Raw genomic sequence first — 19809 nt, 5'->3', positions numbered from 1 at the left:
AGTTTGAGATGGTCATGAGTAAAATACAACTTATGAGTGCTGAAGTACATAGTGAAAACAGTTTAACTGCAGGAGATGGATAACAATGTGTGGGTAAAGAGCAGAGTTAATGAAGAAAATCCAGCCCTCTTAAAAATAAACCGTTTCTTTTATTTAAACAGGCCATGGTGATTTGACTAGTGTAAGAGGTATCTAGCTTCTGATAGATGGTAAGGCACTTCTTCATGCCCATTCTTTATTAGTATCCTAGTAATGGAATACTTGATATTTACTGTAACCCTTGCACACTGGAGTACTGGTATTTAAATGCACTCACATGCTCACTATTTATCAGGTTAATTCAGTTCTCCTGGCTTTTTCACACAGGTCTTTTCACAGCAGTCTGAGTTGAGGCTGAGCTGATGGGTGGTCCTGGACCCATGGGCAGTTTGCAGGGGGAGGCGGGTCAGTGCCACTGAGGCCCATTAGTGCCTCCAGGGCCCTGAGCAGACACAGGCTGTTTGTCAAGCTGATGTTTGTGACTTTTTTGATGAGGAGGAGCCATGAGAAACAAATACCTGGAAATCTCATAAAAGCCACTTAATGTTCTTGACAATGTTGCTATTTCAAATCCCAGGAGATAAGCCAGACCTGGACAGACACATTTACAGCCAGTTGGTTTGTCTGCTTCTTTTGAAAGTTTTTTGCTGAGAGAACATCTCTACTTTCATACTGATGAGCAATAATCTTATAATGAGAAATGCAAAACAAGCCCACCACTCCACACGTCAGGCACACTTCTCTTAAAAGTTATAGCTGACATCATTGATTTGAAGACCATGGCGTTGCTTTGTGTTTAAAAACAGTAAATGGGAGGTAATCTCAATTGAAATGTGATTCCTGTCCTCATGGCTCTGTAGCCTCCCATTAACATAGCACTAAGATCACATTTGCTGAAATCCTGCTTTGTAAGAAGAGTGGTCCTGGAGCCACCACCCAAAGAAGGTAAAGCAAACGGGTCTCATAGCCTGCCCCCAACCTGCATTATGCAGGCCTCTCTGCATGGGTAAGATTGAGTGATATCTTATGGAGGATTGTGTTGGTAACTCCATGGAAAGAATTGTCCTTCACCTGAGGATACCTCTTGTGAATTTTATTGTAGGAAAAAACAGCCTAGTCCACTGAAATTTGACATTTTATTCCCATAGCAACTTCCCTCAGAGAGCCTTCCAGTTCAGTTATTAATGAGGTTATCCTCACAGTAACTCTAAGGGAGGTGAATACTTCCACTTGCAGGTGAAAAAGATGCCTCACAGTTTATTATACATTTCCTGATCTCACAGGGGAAGTCTATTATGGTTAAAGTGGAACTTAGACTTTCTGTATTTCAGCCAATGCATTTTCTTAAGGAGTATCTTTTCTGTCAATCTGCTCCTCCTAACAATAGATTTCACAGATTCATTTTGTCAGCTCATTCATAAGGAAGCAACTTCATCAATCAGAAACCATCTTTTCTCAACAAACAGGATTTATGTTTTATTACTTATGAAAGGTCTTAAAGGCATTTTACATTTGAGCAGGTTCTGAAACTTTTCTCCTTAGTTTCAATGTCACGTTTACCCTTCAGAAGAGCTATGACTAGCGCAGGCTCACGAAGGCTTCCCTGCTATTCACGGGCTATGATAAGGTCTAGTACGTCAGTTCCATTGTTCTTTGACTATTTTTGATGTTCCCAGTATTGCTACTAAGTTAATAGCTTTTCTGAACTAAACCTCTGTCCTGCAGCAAAACAGAACTGCTTTCACAGCAACAAAAGGGAATCTTTAATTAAAACTTTCACTGATCTTAAAAAAGTCAAATTCTCTGACTTGTGAATCTGTAATAGTAGAATTTTATAAATTACTGCTTTATAATAGGATACACGGATGAGTGAATGAGATGATATCAGAAGTTCCAATTACTTTCTGCTAAAACAAGTTAGTCTATGCAAAAGACTTGCTACACTAGAAAATGAGTTACCTGAATGTTATACGCTAACAGAATGTAGGTACACCTAAAATATTTGCAAAGATCTATTATGGTAAACAAATCTGCAGTTATCCTGAGGCTCTGACACTGCCGAACTAAATCCTAGTGATTGTCATCTAGTAGATTGTATGTCAATAATATTTTACTGTACATAGCAAAAGGTTCATCCATTTTTTGTCAGATTATATAATTATTTCTAAGCAACTACTAAAAATATTTAATATAAGACAACCCGCAAGCTTTAGAACTGACCAGTCCCACTGCCGGTGCTGCTTGGAAAGCAGACACAACTAGACTCACCTGCTGATAGGTTTGTATTTAAAGGAGAGGTTGTCCTGTCATCAATGATGACAGCTAACAGTTTCTTTTCTGCTTTCATTTTGGTTAGGAGTTCTCCTGTGACTTTAAAGGTCAGAGTGAAAAATGGAGAAAAAAAGATGCCGGTATGTGGATTAGACTGTAGCAAGGCTAGTCACCCAGAATCAACCAAATTCTGTTTCTTTGATGGAGCATAGAGGCAATGAGGTCAGGGCTATGAAATTAAGTCAGTTGCAATAAATCACTATTATTATCCAATGCATCAAACCTAATAATAAGTTAATAATTTTAGTTCCTCGTGTTGCACAGCTACAGTGCCAGCCAATGTAGAGAGAGAGAACCAGGTGCTTTTGTATGGCCAGGCACGTTAACTCCTGTGTCCAAGAAGTGAATGTCTCTGCAACACTGATGTGTAACTGTTTTCAGCTGCAATCAGATCTCATCTGGCCTTCAGGCTGATGCAGGTGCCCAGGCTCTGGCCACTGGCAGACACTGATGATGTTTAGGAACAGAAGCTGAGAATTATGTAAACATTTCAGTTCACCTTAAGGGAAGGCATCTGGCTTCTGACATTGTTTTTTTTTTACCACTGAATTCTCCACCTTGTACATAAAATCCCCAATCAATCATTAAAGACCTTCCACAGCAACTGGTGGTTATTTGTTGCTTGTTGAAAAATGATATCAGACTTAGCAGTGAAAATTCCTTTCACCTTTATATTAAGCCTAAAAGAGAAAGGCCCTGTATTCGAAGCCCGACTATCTTTTTAGTTTAAAGTATGAGTCATCATGAAAAAATACCAATGAATGATTAAGAAGAGATGCTTCAAAATAACACTGCAGAAGGAACACACTAAACTGGCCCACATGATCTAAGCCATCTAGGCTGTCAATAGCCCTCAAGTTCTTGGGTGTCAGTCTATGGTACCACATTACTGCTGTCTAGATCAGATCAATCCCCCTCTACCTACTACATAAGAAGCAGTATTAGAAGAGTGTCTTGTCCGTGATTCCTCTGCAACGGGTCAGCTCTGCACAGACTCATCTCCTCCGCTGCAGTCTTGGTCACGGTTTCATCGTTACTCTTAGTCTGCACTATGTTATAGTTCTACCCCTTTCTGAGCTTCCTGATGCCTTTTTGCTAGGTAATATCCTAGGGCAGGAATTATTAGAAATTGAATTGCCTTTTGCAGTATTAAGCTACATTCATGCTTGCCACTATTGTCTTTTATTTCCTTTCCTTTTGGGGCTGTCTCAGCTGCTGCTATTTTAAATCTTAGATACCTGTCAAGGGAGCTTCACGTTGCTTGTATATTATGTCATTTGCCATAAATGGGATTTCTGAAGACCTTGCATGACCCAAGAGAAAAGCAAGTAAAAATCATCCTCCATAATAATTTTTGCAGTTCGCATCATCAACAGTGATGTTCAATAGTCATTCGTTCCTGTTTTATATTGCACTCCTCAGGAGGGCATGCTATCAGCTTGTACCTAATTCCTACTGGATTGTCCTGCAGACTTTTTGTAAAGAAGACACGTCCTTGATGTTCCGTATATTTTCTACATAGTTCTATCAGCTTTATTTGCTTTTTTTGGCTTATTAATAAAAAATAATTTTATATCCATTAGTTTAAATGAGTACCATAAATGGATTAATAGGTTTTATTGGGTTTATACATAATATTGCTTTCAAGTAAAAGCAGTCATATTTTAGATCATATTAATTTAAATCTTTGTGGCATAGCAACATGATCATTTCTACTTATTTTCAGACTAATGCTGAGGCAGATTGGCTGCCTTCCTGAGATTGCCATCTACGACAAAAGGCCTGCTGAGCAAATCTTTCAGATTCTGTGTATACATTTATTGCCTGTGCTCATTTATGCCTTGGGAGAAAATGGAAGGGTCATAGTCAATGCATTTTAGTGGGATAGAGATTAGAGTTTGATCTCTACCTCAGTATAAAATAAGTAATTTTTGTAAAAGTAAAACACAACCTCTCAGTTTTACAGACTAAAAATAATAAGCATAAATTAATAAAAATGATCTAATTAGACCATCTTGAGTTTACCTTTTCCTTAACAAGATTTCTTGTCAGTTTTACTGGGTATTTTATAGGTTCTTGTCACTCTGTGTCGAATACTACTTTATTTTCTGCATATCCCTGTCCTACACTGGACCAGAGGGTCCTTGGCATGTACCTAACACTACTGCAAACTCCATGGAAATGATTGGCATGTTGATTTACTAGGATTTTCCATTATATAAAATATTTTCCATACTACAAAGTGAGAGGAATTCTGGATTTATTTATATCACTTAACTTTGGCATCTTGTGTCATTGCTTAAACCAGGAGGCTGCCTGCAGCCTCCAGACATGTTTTCATAACATTTCTTGAGCAGGAGTCATAGGTGCTATAACTCACTTCGGGAAGTGATATCTCATTCTATTCTCCATGAAACTAGACTTTAAAGGCTAGCCTTTTAGCTTAGCAGAAGGTATCATGATTGACTTTATTCAATCTAAAAATCCATATTGCCACCAAAAGCAGTGCTTCTGCTCTCCTCCCTTCTCCTGTTCTCCTCAGTATGTCAGTGACAGAGTTCATGTGATTGCCCGGTAAGCTGAATGAGCCAGCTGAAAATCTAATAACTTTTTTTCTAAGGTTAGTTTGTGGGCAGAACAAGTGTTTTATCTGAATGACTATGTGCCCTTGTCATCTCATGATGTGACAAGGATCATATAGAATGCCAGAAACACAGTTTCAGCAGGGTGGCCTTAGAGTTAAACTGGTTGTGCACATAAGTTTTAGTGCATCTAAGTTATGATTCTTAAGTTAGTATAAATATTCTCCAGTTCCTCTCATTGTTAGGCTGGCTGAAAATAGAAATCTTCTCTGTGAAAACCTTAAAACAAAATAAGATATCAAATTTCTTGAAACATTTTGGTTTCAGCAAGATAACTGAAAATGCACATGCTCTGTGTGCACACATACAGGCAATAATAATAGCAAAATGGAAATCGTTGTGAACCAGTGGTGAGAAATTTTTCATTTCAATTGGAATCACTCAAGGTTTTTGATTTTGTAGCTCCTTCAGTTTCTTCTCTAGCAGCAAAGAGTTAAAATGAAAAGCAAGTACAAAGCAAAAAGGTGATAAAGACTCCAAATCTAGATAAATTTCTATGTATTTTCCTTGGAATTGGAATGAAATTCTTAATCAAAGAATTAGAACTTTTGTATGGCTTTTGTATCCTTCAGATAGACATTATTCATTAAAAAAATCATTTTCTTCATCATTTGCTCAAGCAAACTATGACAGGCAAATGCCTGATTTTCAATTACTTTCTCTTTTTTTCTGGCATCTCTGTATGACTCTGAGATAGACTAACCTATCTGAAGATCACAGAAATGGCACACCAGACTCTCAGATTATGATTTAATATGGTTAAATTTTAGGCTAGTATTAAAGGGGCATAAAACCGAGAAAACTGATATTGTTTTCTAATCTAATGCTCCTAAGGACGGTGCTAGAGATAAGCAGTTAAAAGGGCTCTTCTGATTGATGCAATTAACTTACGCTGTAAACACGTATTCCCACACGATCCTTCAGAAAAGAACAGCCAATCTCATCTAATCAGTGTTAAAATTCTTGTGGAGCAACACAACAGCCAAGCACTTCCACACCTTCCACACGGAAATAAACTTTCCTTTTTTCCTGGGATGACAATCATGGCAATCTCTTTAGACCCTGGAGCTTCTGGCGAAACCTTTTTTAGGCTATCACAAGGAGAACCTCTGAACAGACTTTTAGCAAAAAAAGAATCAGTGATATGGTTCTTAGATCAAATCCCTGCTCCAGTTCAAGGCAAGAGTACTTTCGATATTGACTTCAATGTCTTGATGACAAGACTCTGTTATCTGTAAATCCCTCCCCATGGCTCGCAGAAGATGATATCCCTCAACAGCTCAGGATGAAAATAAGCATCCTTTTTTCACTTTGGTTTTGGTGATTTATCTGAAATTCCTCAGAAGAGGTCTTGAGATTGTAGGATGACACACAGTAGTTTCAGTTTAAACCTTTTCCACAGAAAAGCTGTAATGATTTGTAGCTACTGTCTGGAACTGAAGGAGTAAACTTATTCTGCAGGTTTTAGTTAGCTGCTTAACATATTTTATAGACTTGATGTGTTTAATGGCTTTCTTATTTTATTTTATCTTATTATAGGTGCAAATAGCTATGGAAAGAATTTATTTCATTTAAATCTTAGGATTAAATAGATTCTTGATTAGCTATGAGTTGCAGTTTGCTTGTGAGTGCAAAATTACATCTTCATTTTTTATAACTTTTAAAGAATAACTTTAAAAAAGAAATTATGTTCTTTAGCAGAATTAAAAGTGAAACAAGATTTTGATGATCAGTTCTCACATCTTTTCCTTTAGCAGTTTGGTTGTTGTTAAACATTAGCTTTCTTTGGGATTTCAAATTCATTTTGGGTTGTGACAACACATACTTGTTTCTGTAATAGTGTAAATCATGAGCGGATTCACTCAAGTTACTGAATGCTTCCTCAGTTATTGCAGTCTGTTTTCATAGGATTTTGTCAGTGAGAAATGGTAGCTGTTTCTCACAGTCTGAAAGGACTGATGTCATTTGGGTCAGTTCGACATTAGCCTGCATTTCATATTACAACACATCTTCAAAGGAGTTAGAATTTTATCCTCGCATTCCCTTCTGTAAACCCAAATTTTGTATCCAATTACATTGCCTTTAATCTAACATAATGCTACCTCTGAGTGAACGAAGTGTGTATCATGCAAGTTATTTGCCCATGCTTAAGTTATGGAAGATAGAGTATAGCCAATCACCTCATCCCGTGGAAGATCAGACATTGTCATCATCTAAGGAAGTGTAACTTAATAATGAACTGCCCTGAGAGAAACCACTTTGGATCAGTCAGGAAATCGGAAATGAAAGTCTTTTGGTGATAGAGGAATGTTTCATTTTGACTGACAAAAGGAAACACATATTTTCTTTCTGGTTCTGGATTGTTGTGACCTGATTCTGGTATTTCAAAGTGTGAAAAATGACATCAGTTCAAAACGCAAAAAATTGGTTCAACTACTTATGCTGTAGAAAAATAATATTTTCAAATCATTAGTTATAGCCATTTTGTTCCATTAAAAAGAAACAACTTTTTTGAGGGGAGGTTTTATGTATAAACTAATATTAAAGTATCTGAATTTCCCAAGAGACAGGAATTACATTTTCCATACATGTGTAGTTTGCAAACACGATTAGACTGAAGTGCATTTTAAAAGTCAAAGCCACATTAGCCAATTTTTAAATTAAATTTAACTGACATGCAAAGATCTTCAATTCTTTCTAACTGCAAACAAATGCTGAATAATTATAAAAAATGATTAACATAATGATTAGAAACAGTTTATATTAAGACTTAAACACCCATTAAGCCCGAAAAATTGAGACATTGTAATGCAATTTAAATGCAAAGCTCCTAAATATAATGATAGAAAACTGCCATGTTCTATCATAAATGAGATAAAAGATCAGCTCTGAAGCTGCTTTTATCTTGTCCTTCAGTTATGTAACTCTTTCTAATTAGTATGTTTTCCAGTCAATTAATATATAGGAATGGCACAAAGCTAATGAAGCTATGCAGTGTTTTTATTTGCTTACCTTGAAGATACAGCTTGTTTTAGCATGCCATCAACAAAAATTCATTTCATATTTAATTTAAACAGTATCTTTCTTCACTAGTTCATTTCCCATCAATAGAGTATGATGGAATGTGACTCCTATGACTACACTAACCATTTTATATCCCTTAATCTAATTTTTAAGCACTCTTCATGTTTCTCCTGTCTATATCCATTCAAGCTGGTGACTCCATCATGAGTACTGAATATCTATGACTTTATCTACTTGGTTATTTATCTTCTATGTCTGCAATTTTAATAAGCTCTTATGGTTGCTGAGGTTCTATCAGCATGACCTTGTGACTTAAAAGTCATCATCGCTTTCTCTGGGAAAAGCTGGAGAATGGGAAAAATAAAGATATATAAAAGAAGAAGCAGAGTTCATTTGAAAACTTAATTGCAGTGCTGCCCAATGAGCATAAAGCAGGTAAATCCATACAGATCACATCTACAAAGGAAATCTGATTTAGTTGTTATTCTGTTTTTCTGATTCACACAAAAGCAGGAAGCATTAAGGCACTCTGAAACAACCACACAATGTCTAAGACAGGACACAGACGTAAATAAAAGTCTATTTCCTTGGCTGATGCCATGTTGCATTTCTCTATTCTGTTTTCCATTGAGATCAATGGGAACGGGGCTAGATGCCTTGAAATGCACATACTGTTATAAATGTGGCTTTACTGTTTACCTTTAAGTACCTTGAGAGACATATTCCGGTTTTGGATACTGTCACACAGTCGAAATAAATCATTGGGCTCATCCAAGAAAAGCTAGAGAAGGAGAATAGTTGGATTTGGCTCTGGATACTTACCAAGTTGCTCAAAATATTTCAAATCAAAAGGTCCCTAATTTCTTTTCTGTGATGCCAAGAATGTGTGTGCCTGTGTTTTGACCACTTTGGATAAGCTATGTGTTCTCTGAGATACAAAATTGTTTCAGGTAATGGTTACTGAGTGTATTTGAACTAATCACATGTATGTGCTATACTCAACTGCAGTAAGAACAACAGATGTCAGCTCTATGTAAAATCCACCTGATACACATATTGTTTCTCAAGCTAGATGTAGTTTACACTTGAACAAATGATGAGGAACATGAGAGTATTTTAAATTGAATTGCTAAGTAAAACTAAAAATCAAAGGGTAGAAATTTTGTGATCTCATGTGCTGTCACAAATCAAACATGTAATGATCTTCATCAAAGTATTAGTTTGCTTGTTTTTGTTTCATTCGAATTACTGTACCATTCATAATAATAATGCCACTGAGCTAAATTCATATAAAAGACTTCATTATTTTAACCTATATCGTTGTGTATGTAATGCTGATTAGTCTATGCAAAAAATAATCATAAGCATTGCCATTAAAACTGGTGTATTTGCAGAATAGTTGTAAAAACTCAGTAGTCTGTGATGCACATATTTTCCCCACAGTTTACTTTATCCTTTGGGAGAAGTGGAGCAAGAAATGTTTATTTTATTTTTCACTAAGAAGTTTTATATCAAATCTCTTCAGCATTCATGCAGTTGAAAAAATGTGTCTGACAAATACAGTCTAAAGTAGGAGAGAAGTTTTCTTCTCAGCTCTGCAGCAACTTGATGTGTGCAGTTTGAGTTAATCATCTACTTTTCTCTGTACCTCCACTCCACAGCCAAGTATACTTTTCATCACTTTGAAAATTGCTTTCAATTTTTACAGGGAAAGCACTATTACCTGTCTCTACTCTCCTGATTACTGCTGTATTGAGCACCTAAACTACTTCCTATAGGTAATTTTACAGCTACCTAGAGACATAATGATCCCTGTTTCCACAGATAGGGGCACATGGTGCTGAAGCCTAAGGTCACGTGAGAAGGCTGTGCCAGAAGAGAGATTCCTGTGTCCAAGTTGGTCACAAACCACCATGCCATGCTTCTAGGCATTCTGGTATTTTTGAGTGCACTAATATATGTGAACAAGTATCTGTAATGGCTAGGACCTCCTTTTTCCATGTTTACTGGCAAAGAGTGCAACCATTCATTCAGATTATGAATCCCATTACCATCCTCCATGTTTTTATTAGATCAAGATTAAACTACTGCAAAATGCTCTACATAGGGCTACTTCAAAACCATGAAAATAATCAAAGCAAGATACACTTGTACTTAAAGCTATTAATGGAGACTTGAAGCTGTGCAGTGGAATTCATTTAGAGTTCTATATGAGTATCATTATATGGAAAAAATAGTTTAATTATTATGCATACATAGCTCATCATTGAGATTAACAGGCATCAGTTGCTGCAACACTATATCATGCAACAGATGCCATAAATGCTGAACTATTTTCTCCCTGAGTTAGCTGAATATCTCTGTTTTATTCCATAATCATTGCTGGCTCTAAATTAATGAAGTTTTTTTTAGGGAGGGAGAAGGAATATGGGGGAGGAGAGAATATCATACTTCTTGATCTTTCCAAATTGATGAAAGTCAATAAACCTGAAAGAAGACTCCTACGTAATTGTTATTAAAACTCACAGTTTAGTTCTGTGAATTCATCTGGGTAAAAAAAATAGCTGAAGACAATATAAATTCATTTTGATTTCTCAAAAAGATCCTTAATTTTCATTTCTGAAAGAGGTCCAACTGAAATACATATTGGAAGACTCAGGTTCAGAGCTGATGTCTAAGTTAGAACTCCTAAGTATGGCGTGTGAGAGAATCTAGCTACCATGTTGGGTATGGTCCAAATGGATCCAGGGGAGCTGTGGGGAGGGTGTTAGTTCCCAGGCCAAACACATACATCTTTTTGATATAGACTGCTGATGAATACTGAGAGTGAACCATGGTGCAGAAAAATCAGAGCTAATGCATGCCCTAAAACAGACTCCAAAGGCTCTTGCAAATGTCTAGGAGAAAGACACTATGTCCCAGGTTATGGGGTGAATGATAGCAAGGACTCTATCCAGGAACAGGAGGATTCCTGGATAGAGGTGCGCACTCAGCCTTGCAGTCTCCAGGATTAAGCAGAAATGGAGTGGGACAGGCTTCGGTCCCACTCAACTTGCTTTAAGCCAACGGGGGTCTCTGTGGTCCTTTTGCACTTCTTTTATAGATCTAACCTTGAGTGGTCTCGGCACACTTTCCATCTGAACATCTGGATTACAGGATCTGCCACTCTATTTTTTTCTCCTTTCCAGTCTGTAGTCTTTCTACTGGATCTGACCCGGGGCCTAAGGATTCAGCCCTTACTCAGTCAAAATTCAAATGCTGTTAGCGATAGCTGTACAATGACACTGCTCTAGCTATGATGCCACATGCATTTAAAGTTTGTTCTTAGGTGTTATGAAGAGAAATAGTATGTTTTACGAGACCAGCTGATAGCTAGGGAAAGATGGCTTATGTGCCCGAGAACTGAACTGTTTCTCCTAGATATATCGACTCATTTAATAAACATAACCTGTGCTTTAGCTGTGAGTGCAAGATCATATTGTTGGAGAAACTTTTTTTCCATTCATATTTGTTAAATATAGGCAAACCTTCTGTAACCAGAGGTAGAGGAAGCTGATTTAAATAGGAGTTTTAATGCAGTCATAGTGTTGTTACCTGATCCGGGAGTTCTGTTTGCATCAATTGATGTTGACAGAAAGTTAATGTCCACTTAATTTCATGACCTTCTATACCTCCATTCACTCTATATTTCATTATGATACACATGATCAGAGGAATACATAGAGGTAGATATGTATACAAATCATAAAGAAAAGCGAACATTCGTGTATGTATGTGTGTGTGTGCGTGTATGCATAAAATCATTCCTTAACTAGTACCAAACAGTTCTTGCTAAAAAAATAGTGATAAAATAAGTGTTCAAAAAGTTGGATTTTTTTCCCCTCTTGAGTAAAGGGTATTAAGAAAACTGTTTTTAAAGGAGTAATAGTCATATTACCATTGCCGAAGAATGTATCCTTCTGCCTGCCACACCATTATCTCAGCTGGGTTTTGTGCTAGAAAAATGTCATTAGTTGTAACACCAGGCTTCACAAGAGAGTTAGACATGTCATGTTTTAGAGGACAAGAATACAATATTTGTGAAATCCCCATTGGAGAAGAAATGGCAGTGTCTGATCTTGATGATATTTTGAACATTGGAAATGCCAGAGGTCATGGTGAGCAGTACTTCTTCTCAGAATAAGTAGTGACCCTGTGGTGCTGAATTTTCACCATAGGGGAGAAAAAGCACATTTAAAAAATAAAAAATGTGTGATGAACAAAATAAGCCCCAAATTTTCTGTGTGAGATTAAAAACACCTGAGGAGAATGACTAGTGTAATGATAAGGTGGCAGAGAACTTAGCTCGACAGTTCACTGCTTATTAGAGTAGTGATGTTAATGTGACTGCTACATGGCTGAACTACTGTTGATGTAGTGATGATCGCTTAAAATGTGTTAGTTTTACCCAGCTGAATATGATATTTGTCTCAGCTGTAGACTGTCCCTTTTGTTCCCCATCCCTCCCATCACATTGAGGGCACTTCCCCAATTTTGGAATCTACAACATTGTAAGTATGTTTGAATGCTCAAAAGAAATTAAGTTACTGCAGCTTAGTCAATTAGCCATTTCCAGAAAAACCACAGTGGCTGAAAGCATAGCTCATTTCACTCAAATGTGTTAGCTTATTTCCACAATCACTTGCGATGATTTTTCTTTTCTCTTCCACCAAGTGTGTTGCAATCTTTATCCCTTGATTTAAGACAGGGCAGACCAGCTTGTGGGACAGCGAACTAGAGAAAGAAAGCACTCCTTTTTCTTAATGAAGATCTGGAAGTGTAATAATATCCCACTTTCTCTTTATGTTGAACACAAAAACTGAGAAAATTTGATCAACTGTTGTGGCTGTATTTTATAACCACTTATTAGACGTACTAATAATTCACGTTAAACCACAAGGACAAAAGGGCTCATTTAATAATTTCCTTCTTAAAGAAGCCCAGTCTGCATTTAAATCCAAAATGATCAGTCATTCTAGGCATTCAGAGCAATAAGAAACATTAAATAAAAAAGTACAGAAAAATAGAATTTACATTTACATAATAAATTTCCTTCTCATAACTAAAAATGAATGCTTAATCTTAGTTTTACAAAAATAAAATAAGTCATTGAACAAACTGATGCATTTCAAAATCAACTGAGTTGCGCAGCACAATAGTATATTCAAGTCCTACTGAAATGTGACTTGAATTCAATTCGGATAATTAGAGTTGAATCTATATAAGGTGTTTTCCAGTTGTAGCTGGGAATTGGCCTCAGAGGTTTGGGTTTAGATTGATGTTACACTCATATAGACCTGGCATAAGGTAGGTCAAGGTAGATAAATATGATACTATTCTCACCTATGTTGCACTGAAGTAGATTTGTTCTAACTTCCTTTGAATTATGCTGAAAGAAATTTCAGCCTTGTAACCTGTATAGATATTCTTCAACTCATCAAACTCTTCCCACTGACTACTTCTTACCAAAGAAGTATACCAAAAAAGATTTTTCCTTTACCAACCTGACCTTACACAGGCACTAAACAGAATACATAAATACACAAAATAAGAAGGGATGCTCTTAAATGTAGGCCTAGCCTGTTACTTTAATTTAGCTTCCAGTGAAATGAATCTGTTTTATGCAAAGAATGTCTGCAGAATGGAGGACAAATTTAGTGAAACTAAACTTTGCAAAATGAAAGTGTTTATTAAAAAAAAAAACAGTAAAATATACAAGAAATATCAGAAGGTTTGAAAGTTGGGGAGTGACAGGGAGAATACCAGGGTGCTGGAGGGAAAAATCACTGAATTTTCCTGATCAAACAGATGAATGAGCTGAAAAAACTGTTTTGAAAATTTTCAGTGCAATGTTGAATTCCTGAGTAATCTTCCATCAACTTAAAGACTGCAGTTATTAAGGTCTCAACTCCTCCACCTAGGGGAGCGCATTTAGGTTGGATGATTGGTGGGAACAAAACTTAAATTGACAGAAGTCCTTGTGGAAGGTGTTATTCCTAAATCAACCGTCTTATCCATCACACCATCTTGGATATGCGATATCGAAGATCTTTGATAAAAAATGTGGGCAGAGACCACAGCCAAAGGCAGACGTTCTTGGCAGATGGATGTGCTTCTTCTGAACATCAAGGTGACCCTAGCTTTAACCTTATTCAGCACAAAACTGGTTTTCTAGCAATAGTAGGTTAAAAATCTTTTGCTGTTTTATGCATTTTCCTTTAAGTATCCAAATCCTAAAATGACTATATTAACAATTATCATCTTTATTTGTAAAGAGTAAATTCTTCTACTTTCAACTCTGTCCACTCTGGATTTGATTTGGTTTCCAGCAATTACCAGGAAGATGGTTACTATAGCTGCACTAATGAAAGGAGCAACCATGTTTCCTCGAAGACAATGTAACCAAGCATAAATAAACAAATGCTTAAATATATTCTACATGTCATTAGTAGTGCAAATGAGATATTACTGCAACAGGGAAAATAAGATTTTAGCGTGTTTTGAAGGCTTAATACATATAAACCTTGCAATATTCTGCTCACTCCTCAGCTTAAGCATTGTAAAATTTTTTTTGGTAGATATGCAAAATATTATAGCATTCTCTTTTCATCATGATGTGAGACAAATATTTGTTATGTTTGTTCATGTTATCACATTTCTCCAGTGACAGTCTACCTACATAATTTTGCTGATGTCCTTTTACTGCAATAATGGTAGATGAAGGTACATGACCAAACCCACAAACATAGGAAAGTTTTAACTAAAAAAAAAAAAAAAAAAAAAAAAAAAACATGTTACGTTTCAGTGAACTTTACCAGCTCCAGTTCACTGAGTTTAGCTTTTAAGTGTGACTCTTTCCCAATGTGTGACTCTAAAGACTGTCACACATTGTCAGGTTTGTGTTTCAATGGCTCAGTATCAATTTTGTTCAGGATGTTATTGGATTTTTTTTAAACCGCCAGACCTACCAATGAACCAGAGGTATGAAGGTCATACTGTGTTCAGTCTCATGCAACACCAGCAATAATGACATTTCTGGAAAATGAAATATCTCACTCACCTTCACTGTACAACACTTCACTGTCTAGGGCAGATCATTTTATCATTTAGATTTTCATGCAGCTGGAGTAAATTCATTGTATTGCCAAGTTAAAATGAAATCTTCCAAAACAACTTATGTTACATTTGTGAAAACTTATGTTACATCTATGAAATAGGCTTAAAAATATCAGTATTATATATGATATGAAGGTGGCACGGTTCAGAGTAGCTGATCCTACTAGTCCATAATGGGACAAGCTTCCATCACTTTAACAGAATATCTTCTTGAATAAAGGATAGGAATTGTCCTGTGGAGTGATTACTGTAACAATACTATCCATATCATATATATATCTGTAAGCAGAGGGTATTACCTGAATTATTCAATACTCTTTTAATAGCAATTTCTAGAAGGATTAAGATCTAGACAGTGCTAATGGCTGCCTAATGCAACTGACTTACTGACTTCTTACGTGATTAGGACAGAGATTTGTTGCTTTTTGGAGACATTGGACGTTGGCGGCATTGGGCTAAGAATGGGTGAGTTGACAAACAAATTAATGACACATGGAGGATATTTTAATGTAAGCCTCCTCTTTTTTCTAGCTACTAGGTAGATTTGGTGTTTTAGGAGAAACGATAAATATTGCATGCTAAAATGCCATTAATAGGAAACTGCCATTTGTTTTAATTGTTATTTGATTTATGATTCTCATTTAGCACTTGGCAAACTATTTTCCTTCTCTTCTCTACTTTATTTTGCAGTTAACTTTGACCACTTTCAAATATTACGGGCTATTGGGAAAGGGAGTTTTGGAAAGGTAAGAATGGATTTATTTTTAGCAATTAAAAATCTAATAGACAATTCTTTTGTGTATTTCTGATGTGATCTCATTAGATGCTACTAAAAAGGAACATAGGTTTATAGACTTCTGCTGTTTAAAGACATTCTGATCTCAGACATACTGGCTCAAATTATACTCTAAATTATTTCTATTATGATACATTCACTAAAGTTAATTGAGTAAATATGTTTATAATAATTAAATCTCTTCAATGGGGATTAGCGGAATTTAGAAATCAAAACAAAACAAAAAAATGCAAAAAGTTGGAGAAGACCATTTAGTAGACAGTCCAGTAGGGTAATCTTGTCTGGACTTATTCATGTCTTTAAAATAATTACAATATTTTAAAGACACTTTACATAGATTTAATATACTTGGGACTATACAAACTGACATTCACTGTAATTATGATCACTAAGTAAATGTTTGTTCAATTCAACAGGCTTGGGTTGAAACAGAGAAGATTAATGGTTTGTTTACATGAGTAGATGACCTTTCTTTGCTATAATAAAGACTATAACAAGGTTTTAAATTTTAATATGGGTAAATACAAGGCCATGCAGCCAGAGAAAATCATATTAGAAAAACATTAGAAACCATTACTTGCAGGAATACATTTGAAGGTGAAATACAACTTTAGTAGCTGATTAAGAAAGAACAATGTAGACCTTGATTTAAATGATTCTTCAGTGCATGACAGCTGAGTGGCAGTGGGCTATTTCTGTAATTATAAATTATGCACATGCATAAGGTTTTTTGGCTCCTGGCCTTCCACACAGAAAATTGACTGTCATTGTTCAGGGGCCTAAAAAGTTTCACGCAGACCATTGCCTTCCTGGCGTGATCCTTGCTCTGTTTGGTAGATTCTGTGAGAGATGCTCTTGGAGGTGAACAGCAGAATACGTTGCCGATGCAAAACTGTGGTCAAGAATTCCTTCAAAAATCAGAGTGACTGGAGAGCTGTGTCTGTTTATTATCACAATGCACGGATGGAGCCTCTTATTTAAACAGAAGAGAGCCTCCTATTTCCTGCAATGAAAGTTAGGTTCAGAGTAAGCACTTAGAAACATATCCAAATCATCCCGACCATCATAGGTCTCCTGAACCCCTTTCTTCAAAGCTTCCGCATTTCCACTTCGTTGTGTCTGCCTTACCAAAGGGGTTCTGACCCTTCCACATCGTGTCAGAAAACTTAAACGATCGTTAAGAGCTTTCTGACGATGTGGTGGTTGATTCATTCTTCTCCTTGGCATCAGTGTGTAACATTTCCTATGAGAGCAGGATTCAGGAAATGTTGCTGAATGTTTCTATGCTGATATTTCTAGAAACATTTAATTTTTTTATGGGCTTATTTTTTCCTATGGGCTGCAGTGTTTTTCTGAGCCTATCTTGGGAGTAAATATGTGTGAGAATAAAGTTTTGCAACCCTGAGAGAATATACTCAGTGCAAAAAAGAAAGAGTGCATAAGGTCCCCTTTGAACTTAAATCCTTAATTGCAATTTTCAATGCAACACAGGAGTCCTTGGCATAACAGGCTTATTTATTCCAAATGAATGCAAACTTCCAACCAATCACCTTATTTTTCTTTCCACAGACAGAAAGAAAGAAGCCCCTTCTAAAATGACCTATTGTACCACAGCCAAAAGCATGACATAGTAAATCAGTCACTATTTCAAAAGTGTCTTTCTCTGTGAGTCCGTCTTGTCTTTTTCCTTCATTTAGAAGCCTCATTGCTGGCAACTTTTCCTATTACTGTCCTTCTGGAACTACCTGGCAGCAGAAAACATCAACAAATAGTGCAAAGCCTTTAATCTCTATTGACTCACTGTTTACAGTTTGGGATCTGCTGTGCTCTAGCACACAGCAACATGCAACACCATGTTTGGTATCACACTTTCCTTAAGCTACTTTCTTCCTTTATAAATGCTCTGTGGCCTTTTTCTTCTGGGAGCAATAGGATTTTTTAAGACGTGCTCTAGTTTTTTTATTTTATTGTTCTTGGTACAATCACTCTCTCTTTCTCTCTCTCTCTTTTCTCTCTCTTGATATTTCTTAAATTACTGTGGTTGCTACAGCAACCTTAGACCTCTGCAGGATATCACTGCAGGAGATTTCTGGAATGGCAGCCAGGCAGAGACGCTGCACAGCTCAGCTCGCTTGTGTGCACAGAGCTTGGGGTGACCTGGGCACCCCCTCTGCTCCACCCAGGGCTCACTGCTTCAGCAGTTGTGCTCCAGCTCTGCCGGCTGCCTTCAGAAAGCAGCTTCCTGGCTTTTCCACCAGCTGTTGCATTTTACAGTGGCTGCTATAGGAATTCCCAAGCCATTCAGTATCAATTAGTTTATATCTGAAGAGCTCACCTTTCCTGGGAAGGAGTCACCAGTTTTGAATGGCGCTGCCCCAGTGCCCCTGTTCTCATAGGGGCAGGTCAAGGCAGACTCATGCTCCAGTATTTTCTGTAGGGAAAGGGAAGGAACATCACAACAGTCGTGAGAGTAAGAAAAAAAACACGGAGAGAAGAGAAACAAGGAGCATAATCTGGTTTCTGGAATCAAATGGGCTGGCTTCTCTTTGCCTGAGAAGAGTTCAGTCTGTAGTTGGCTATGGGGTAGATCAAGAAATTGAGCTTTGAGCCTTCTTGGGACCATTTTGGCCATAGCTTTTGTGCAGATCAGAGGGTCCTGAGCCTTTGTTCAAGACAGATGATGTGTAAGCTACTTCAGACTGATGTGTGACCATTGACTGAATATTCATCCCCCTCCTGGGCATGTGTGCTTTTTCCCAGTATGTGTGTGTATCTGTAGGCACATATAGATACTACTACAGATCTGTGAAGCGCTGAGCAGCAAGACCCAAACAAAGTATGTGGCACAGCTAAAAGCAGTCTTGCTGACCCCAGTGACCTTGTTTTGCCAGATAGATGAAGGTAGCTCTTTATTTATGCTTTGATGTCCTCATCTGTAACATGAAATATTGATTTCTTTTGTTGTTGTTGTTGTTGTTCTGTTTTGGAGACTGAGGCTAGTTGTGCTTTACATGTTCCAGCTATTAGTATTTTCAAATTCACTTGAAGTGGATCAGAGCAGAAATTTCCTCTGAACAGTTTTTGTCTCAAAATTAATTTTTTTCCTTCCAAGTAAATTCAAAGTAGACAATTAAAAAAAAATCAAAACAAAAATTCTGAACACTGGTCTAAGCAGTTATTTCTTTATGCCATGTCATGCATTGTAATTGCTCTCATGTTTAAGCTGTCTGAATTTTTTTCTGTTATGTATAAGTATTGTCATCATTCCCATCAACCAAAATACCACAAAAACTTACATATTTGAAGACTGTTCAATAAATGAAACATTGACTGGGAGTGAAATACAAAAAAAAATCATTTTTCTTTACTGTAACAGTAATCTCATAGTTGCGAGCTTACTACTGCAAAATAATTTGTATTCAGCTACAACATCTAATTTTCAGGGATATTATAGTATCAATTTTCTTCAAGTTTGCTGTTCATGTTAGCAGGTATATTGAACAAATTGACCTCCTTAAATTAAATTTAGATTATCATTTCAATGTACAAACTCTTCCTCCTTCTATTTGTCTAAGATACTGAGATGCAAGGCATAATTCTGATTAATTTGGTTGTATAAAACAGTGACTTCCTCTACTGAAGTAATTGAAATTACATTGGTGTAAAACAGATGGAAGCCCAGAATCAAGTCTGCGCTGATTGAGGGTACTTTACTAATATGCAAAGAATTTCAGAAGAAAATCTGCTGCTCTCCTAAAGCAACATAATGCACAACTACAGAATATTAATATTATTTGACATTATAACCACCTATTCTTTTAG

The 19809-nt window shown here is 36.6% G+C and overlaps 1 protein-coding gene across 1 annotated transcript in view; it reads left to right on the top strand.

The window, feature by feature from the left end:
- The window catches only part of STK32B (serine/threonine kinase 32B), a 161479-nt gene that overhangs the window by 15385 nt on the left and 126285 nt on the right, over positions 1-19809 (top strand). The window contains exon 2 of the mRNA XM_062574564.1: positions 15882-15937. Within this exon, the coding sequence (XP_062430548.1) occupies positions 15882-15937 (56 nt within the window). The remainder of the gene's footprint in view (positions 1-15881; positions 15938-19809) is intronic.

This window comes from Rhea pennata, chromosome 4 (assembly GCF_028389875.1).
Source record: "Rhea pennata isolate bPtePen1 chromosome 4, bPtePen1.pri, whole genome shotgun sequence".
Taxonomy (NCBI): Eukaryota; Metazoa; Chordata; class Aves; order Rheiformes; family Rheidae; genus Rhea; species Rhea pennata.
This window is presented reverse-complemented; position numbering and strand designations above follow the sequence as displayed.